This window comes from Seriola lalandi, unplaced genomic scaffold (genome assembly GCF_002814215.2).
Source record: "Seriola lalandi dorsalis isolate HSWRI2012SDOR001 ecotype SW California unplaced genomic scaffold, Sedor1 jcf7180002054816, whole genome shotgun sequence".
Classification (NCBI taxonomy): Eukaryota; Metazoa; Chordata; class Actinopteri; order Carangiformes; family Carangidae; genus Seriola; species Seriola lalandi.
Window position 1 is genome coordinate 1,217,506 of NW_019525369.1, and position 7,381 is coordinate 1,224,886.

Consider the following 7,381-nt stretch of genomic DNA (forward strand, 5'->3'; position numbering starts at 1 on the left):
GGACATGGAGGCTCTTCCAACCACAGTCTGTAGCGATGATGTGAGTGTGCCGAGAAATCCTGTAAGAAAGAGATTCTCAGTGGAAAGGTTCCCCTCGGCCCATCGTTTGGCTATGAGAGCTGCATCTGGCTCACAGCCGCCACGGTCAGTAAAGAAGTGCATCAGATTCAGGTGCAGGGCTTGAGTCAGCAGGAAACTCTCAGAAACATTGCATGCTGATTGGCTGACGGACCCCACCAGGGACTGCACATGATTGGAGATGCTGTGCAGGGAAAGTCCCTCAGACATATCCAGAGACAGGACACACAGCTCTGTGATGAACACTTGTGTGTGCTGCAGAGTGCTGAGGGATGGAGGAGCACTGACCCATTCATCAAACAGGAGTTCGTCCAGGGCTGAAAGGATGCTCTCCAGCTGATCAGCAGTCAGCTGAGCGAGACTGAGGCTTGGAATAGGGATGCTGCATTTTAATGAGAGGGTTTCTAGAAGCTCATCACTGTCTGATTCGTAGTTTGCATCAAACTCATCCAGATGGCTTATCAGAACATGTTGCTTGGACTTGTGTTCTTCCGTAATGTCTCTGCTCATTTGATTCTCGTGCTGCTCTTGAGCTCGCTGTTGTGATTCTTCGAGTCTTTGATTCAGTTCTTCACATCTCCTCTCCTCCTCTCTTCTCCTCTCCGCCTCTTTCCTTCTCTCTTCTTCATCTCTGCTCGGCTTATAAAAACAATTGTTACACTTGTATGAAGTATTGCTGCCTACCGGTCTGAAGTATTCTCCTCCATTGAAAACATGTACACGCTTCCCGTAAATAGTAGTTTGGTATAAATCTGAGAAGGAGATGCATGGGGGCAGGACTTTATCACACTTGATGCATCTGAGCTGGTCGCCCATGTTACTTTCTGATGGTGCGTTCCCCATTTTTAATGAGTTTTTCAGTAGCTAAGCAGTGATGTTCAAGTGCAACCTGGGCTTTCCTGAAAGATAGAAAATACAAAGATTTAATGATGTACAACAACAATTTCATTTTTTTTTTAAATAAAACATATGAATTTGGTAAGCCTTTGATTTAAAGGCCATTAAATATGTAGTAATTATGTAGTGTGAAGAAATTGCCAAGTAAAATCAGTAAAATCAGTATAATGACAAGTTGTAGTAGTATAATTACTGTAAAATATTTGGTCTTTACAGATTAAAATTGAAGCAGAATAAAGAGGGTTGGTCAGTAATTATATGGATTTGTTTGTAAGTAATATAGCGCATATACAGGGTAAGACAGGTGGGTCATCACTAATGCATCAGAAGATAACGTGTTTGTGAGTATTACTATATAAATAAATTTCTTCACATTACTACATAATTACTAAGTAATTACTATATAATTACTATGTAAGATGATGAGGCTTGGTGAGCAGTTACAACAAAAGCATGAAGAACTAGAATTACTGCCTTATGCTTGTCTGCCTCCTCCACTCACACTAGTTTCAGGTTAAATCCCTGTTTACCCAGAGTCATAGAAAATATTAAGCATTTGTGTGAAATTCTGTAATAATTGCTGTGTGAAGTCTTGAGTTATGGCCAAAAGGTGTTTTGTGCTGTCACACTGTTGCTGACCGTCGAAGGCATAAAAATGTGAAGAAATACAAGCAGTATTGCTACTGTGAGCCATGCACCCTTGGACTATTTACTTTAGAAACACAATGCAGGTAGGGCTTAATATGAGCCAAAAAGTAAAACGAAGGCAGAACTGCAAAAGTTAAGGAAAACATGTCTAAGTCCAAAATGTGGCAGAAAGTAAGTAACTTTCCTCCAATCAGCTTCTTTCTGCTTTGTTTGAAGCTGATTTTGACTGTACTCAGTACAGTGAGATTCTCTTCAGGTTGGACACGGTCAGTGTCACTCAAAACACAAAAACTGAAACACAAGTTACAATGGCCGCAACATGAGTGAACTTCAGTTTACCTCTCTCTATATGGGCAGGACATCGTTCACACAGTTTTCCTCAGGAACATTTAATCTAACAATAAGAACTATTTCTATCTATCGTTAGCACTGTTTCCTTAGTGCTAACGTTATCTTTATCCTTACATCTGATTGTCTCGTATATCATCCAGGGCCGATGCCATAGCATCTGATCTGACCCAAAAGAGATTTGCAATGCAAACTGATCAGTGAGGCTTGGGTAAAAATCTGAACATCTAGACAAGGTAAAATATCTAGATAATGAGGTTCGGGGAGCAGTTACAAGAAAATATTGAAGGACAATAGCAAGAAGGAATGTGCCGGAAATCACAGCCAAGTTTTGGGTGTGACTTTTTTAAGAAGTGGATATTCCAAAAGTGTAACTTTCCTCCAGTGAGCTTCCTTCTTCTTTGTTTGAGGCTGATTTTGAGTTCACTCAGTATTTAGGGAGATTTCTGATAATATAGATTTGATACCTAACATCTTTGGCAGAGATGGTCTCATCTCACTCTGAGCCTACAACAAACAAAAAGGCCAAAATACTGAATCAGCCTGTTGCAAAGAATGTCTTCTCCAATTCCAAAAAAGGTAACACTTAAATTGTATTACTGTGGCCCCAAAGATGTGTTGAGAAACCTTAGGTGCACCTAAATGAAAAAATTAAGTGCACCAGTGCCGCAACCAATGTAAAAAGTTAGTCTGCAGGATTCAGGGGTGGAAGTAATGAATTACATGAATTTACTGTTGTTATTGTAACAAACTTGATATTTTTTTCTGACTTTAAAGAATTTTCTGAGAAAAAAGTCAGAATTCAAAAATGTTTTTTTTTTGCATGTGGCCCTAATCCTCTTCCATTCATATGTTACTGGTATCACCATGTTTCTTACCCCTCCTCTTCCCCCTTTTAAATCTAACACAGTAATGTTTACTCAGAGTACATTATAACTGACATACTTTGAACTTGTATCTGAGTACATTTTTACACAAGTAACTTTACTTGTGCTTGAGTACAACAGTACTCTTTCCAGCCCTGGCAGCCCTGTCCTCACTGTTAATAGTTGAATTTGATCTGTTTTTGTGTGGTAGGAAAACAGCACATTCACATATAAACAAAGTCTGACATCAACAATGGCCTGCATCATGCTGTGTACCGTGTCACATATAGAAAATCCTGGCACAATAAATAACACAACAAATCAATGATGCTTGTTTTTTTTTTTTTTTTTTTTTTTTTTTACAAAAGTTTGAACAGTTTAAAAAGCAGGATACTCAAAAGATGTTCAGGAAAATCAACTCACCGGACTTCAGCATGACAGGCTGTCAGAACTGTCAGAGGCTTTGGTCTGACAACAGGTGCCTGGTACTTCTGAAGAACAAGATACGCAGCCTTATATCTTTATTCAGATGCTGTCAACAAGTCCAAACACACACAGGGACTTTGTTTATCACTATCTGTGCTGGCTCCTTTTCCTTAGGGATCAGTTAAACCTGTTTCCCTGAAATGATGCCATGGCAGAATTAATATCCTCACCCATACTCTGATATTAAGTCATTTGTTTGTCATTTCAAAACACTGCTATTCTAAATGCCACCTGGACCAGTTGGGCAATAACATGCCTCCTGGCCCAACACCTAACCTAGGGTGTAAGCACAAAGATACAGTTTGACAATGACAATGGAAGCAGCAGCGAGAGGGAGAAGTGGAGGGAATGTTTCCAAATGTGGAAACATTTGGGATAATGGAAGAATACAACTCAACAATATATATAACATAGGTTTAGTTGTTTTTAGACATTTTCATGTGGAAAAGTTACAGATTATAACCAACTAAATGTATCATTGTGACACCAAAGGTGTGGTGAAAAGTTTCAGGTGCGCCTAAATGAAAAGTGATCAACATCAAACACGAATCAAGTCCACACATGTTCAGGAACTTTGTTTATCATTATCTGTGCTGGCCCCTTTTCCTTAGGGATCAGTTAAACCTGTTTCCCTGAAATGATGCAATGGCAGAATTATAACCATGTCTGTCTAAGTTCATTTTATTCATCAAGACAGAACAGAATGAATATCTTCATCCATAACTGTAATATGTACTGCTCCCAGCATCAGACCCTGACCACCTGTTTGACACTAACTCACCATAAGTGTGTGTCACTGCTCAGGAGACTTGATTGAGATTGAGGTTTGGTGATATGTTTACTGTATGTTGTATTGATGTTGATACTCAGAAGGTGAATACAGTTTTTCTCAGTCACTTTGATGCAATTCACTCATCAGAAACATCATTCTCATAACTCTTCATGCAGTTCTCAGAACAGTTAATAACACTAAATCAGCCCTGCAAAAGCCTCTTAAACAATCAAAACCTTGTTCACATTTGTTGAAACATGCAAAGTCAGTCTATCATTTCAATATTGTCACCAATGAATTAAAACTTTTCATCAGTGCTAGACTGCTGAGACACGACTCCTTCCAGTACTTTAGAAAAGAAATGAAGCTGGTAGTTATCTAGAGAGCCTGGATCAAGGTTTGGTTTCTTAGGTAAAGGTTTAACCGTAGCAGTTTTAAAGCTAGTGGCGACAGTGCCAGTGATAAATTACTGTACTATGACAATGCACAATTTCAAATACATAAATAACTACATCGATCTATCGTGTATAATTCATAAACATACAGCCTGCACATTTAAAGAAATTTTTTTTTTCTAGCTTAGGAAAAAATAGTATTTGATAATGATTTAATTTGATAGTCAAATCTGATCTAAATATAATGACTCATTTGCTTTGCTGGTAACAGCTGCAGGCTTGGCTCATGTATATCAATCATGCTGTTAAGCACAACCTAAAATATAACAGGCTATATTTTTGTTACCCATAACATTTTTGTTATCTTGGCTTATACGCAAAATTATCATTATATGTTGAAAGAGACCCTTTCTTTCTTGCATTGGCTCAATAGTTTACAGTTTTTTTCGATTGCATAAACACTAAAATCAAAAGTATTACACAATTACACAGCCATCAGGTGCGCAAACACATAACTGCTTAATTGTAGACACACCAATCAGGTTTAAGCTCTATAAACATGCAGCACCTGAGTTCACCTGTCTTCAACCAAAATGGAAGGAGTCAGAAGAAGAGGAGTGAGGGTGAGAGGGGGAATCCATGGTGGAGGAAAATGAGGTAGAGGAAGAGGAAGAGGTGGAGGCCGTGCCAGAGGTACAGGCCGAGGTAGAGGAAGAGGAAGAGGAAGACCCGAAGCAGGAGGAGAACGTGCTCAAAGAAGATGAGGACCAAATTTATCAAATGAAATTCGCGTAACACTAGTTGACCATGTTGTGAACCGTGGATTGACGCTGAGGGACGCTGGACTAAGAGTTCAGCCAAATCTTAGCAGATACACAGTGGCATCTGTCATTAGGACATTTCGACAAGAAAATAGGTAAAAAAAAAAAACGGTCTACAGTTACAGTAATCAGCTGCTTATTGTATGCACCATATCAGCACTTTTGATACCCCTTCCTGTGACATTTTACAGTAGGTTACATGTATTTTTTTGTACATAGGATTGAGGGTCGAGAACGACAAGGAGGAAGGGCGCCCATATTCACACAAGAACAAGAGAGAGAGAGCTCATAAACATGGTTCTGGCCAATAATGCTATCAGGCTCAGAGAAATTCAAGCCAACATTATCGGTGACCATGACACTTTCAATAATGACCATCAGGTCTCTCTGTGAACACTGGCACACATCCTGAAAAGACATCAGGTTCAAATGAAACAATTTTATCGAGTTCCTTTTGAGCGGAATTCAGAGAGGGTCAAACAGCTGCGGCATGAGCATGTGGAGGTATGTATTGGTCACTGTGATGTCGCATACTCCACACGTAACCTTTTTACATGTAAATTTACTCTATACTAGATCTATGCTGAACTACACAATCTTGTCTTTCACTGTATTTCAGAGAGTTTTACAGATGGATGCTGAGGAAATCCTGCATGAGTTCATATACATAGATGAGGCAGGGTTTAACCTCACAAAAGCAAGAAGGAGAGGCAGAAATATCATTGGCCACAGCGCTATGATCAGTGTCCCAGGGCAACATGGGGGTAACATCACCCTTTGCGCTGCCATTACACAGAATGGGGTCCTCCTCCGTCATGCCAACATGGGCCCTTACAACACACCTCACATTCTCACAGTTTTGGACCGATTGCACAACATCGTCACAGCAGTAAACCAAATGCACCAGATGCAACACATTGTCATCTGGGACAATGTGTCATTCCACCGCTCTGCTCTGGTCCAGAACTGGTTTCAACACCATCCACAGTTTACAGTACTCTACCTTCCACCATACTCTCTGTTTCTAACCCCAATGGAAGAGTTTTTCTCTGCATGGTGGTGGAGGGTTGACGACCTCCGGCCCCAGGCTCAGGTACCCCTCATTCAGGCCATGGAGGAGCCTGTGGCCAAGTCGACGCCGCAGCTGTGCAAGGATGGATTCGACATTCAAGACGGTTCTTCCCACGTTGTCTTGCCAATGAGGATATCGCCTGTGATGGTGATGAAATTCTCTGGCCAGATCCAGCTAGGTGAAGAGATAATGTCTCGTATTTTCTGTACTGTATTGTACTGTCAGATTTTTTTTGTTGTTGTGATTCTCCATGTTGACATGTTGACTTTGGGTGTATGGGGAGAAATAAATGATATTTTCATCAGTCTGCAGCATTGGTCTTGTGTAGTGTTTGGTGAATTTATTGTATAGTTGCACTTCCTCTGTGTACTTCACCTACAGTGCCCTAATCACTGAGAAGTATAATTGCTAAAAGTGTTTCAGGTTCAGCACAGCAGTGTGTAACTGGTTCAAACAGAATTAAGTCATATGAAACGTGTGTTTCATATGCTAACAAAATATAGTTTTTATAAATTAGTGTTTAGTTTTTACAAGAGTGTTTCATTTTGCTAAGGATCTGAGGTGTTCTGCTAATTGTGTGTAGAGTTTTGAAAAACCAGGCCCTGATTTCCAAATTGTGCTTAAAGCAATCAAAAAAAACTGTAACACATTAAAGTGATAGTTGGGGTAATTTGACGTGGGGTTTTGTGAGGGACTGATCTACAGTCAGTGTGTTACCTGCAGTAGATTCACATCAGTTTAGAGAAGCAGCAGGAGCACCGGCACAATAGCTGCATGATGAGCTGCTTTGGATAGGTTCATCTGCAAAAACGTATTTTAGCCACCTTAAAGAATATAATTACTGCCTCACAGTTTCTCTTGTCTGCCATTCAGACTAATACCACTACTTTCAGATTGCATCCCTGTTTATCCACTAACCATTTGTACAAAATTTTGTCATAACTGCCGTGTGAAGTCTAGAGTAATGGCTTAAAGTGTTTTGTGAGGTCACCGTGACC

At 40.0% G+C, this 7,381-nt stretch overlaps 1 protein-coding gene across 1 annotated transcript in view; it reads right to left on the reverse strand.

Moving 5' to 3' along the window:
- The window catches only part of LOC147817955 (uncharacterized), a 1,066-nt gene extending 145 nt beyond the window's left edge, over nucleotides 1-921 (reverse strand). The window contains exon 1 of the mRNA XM_087179289.1: nucleotides 5-921. Coding sequence (XP_087035415.1) covers nucleotides 5-921 — 917 coding nt within the window. The remainder of the gene's footprint in view (nucleotides 1-4) is intronic.
- Nucleotides 922-7,381: the final 6,460 nt, after the last annotated feature.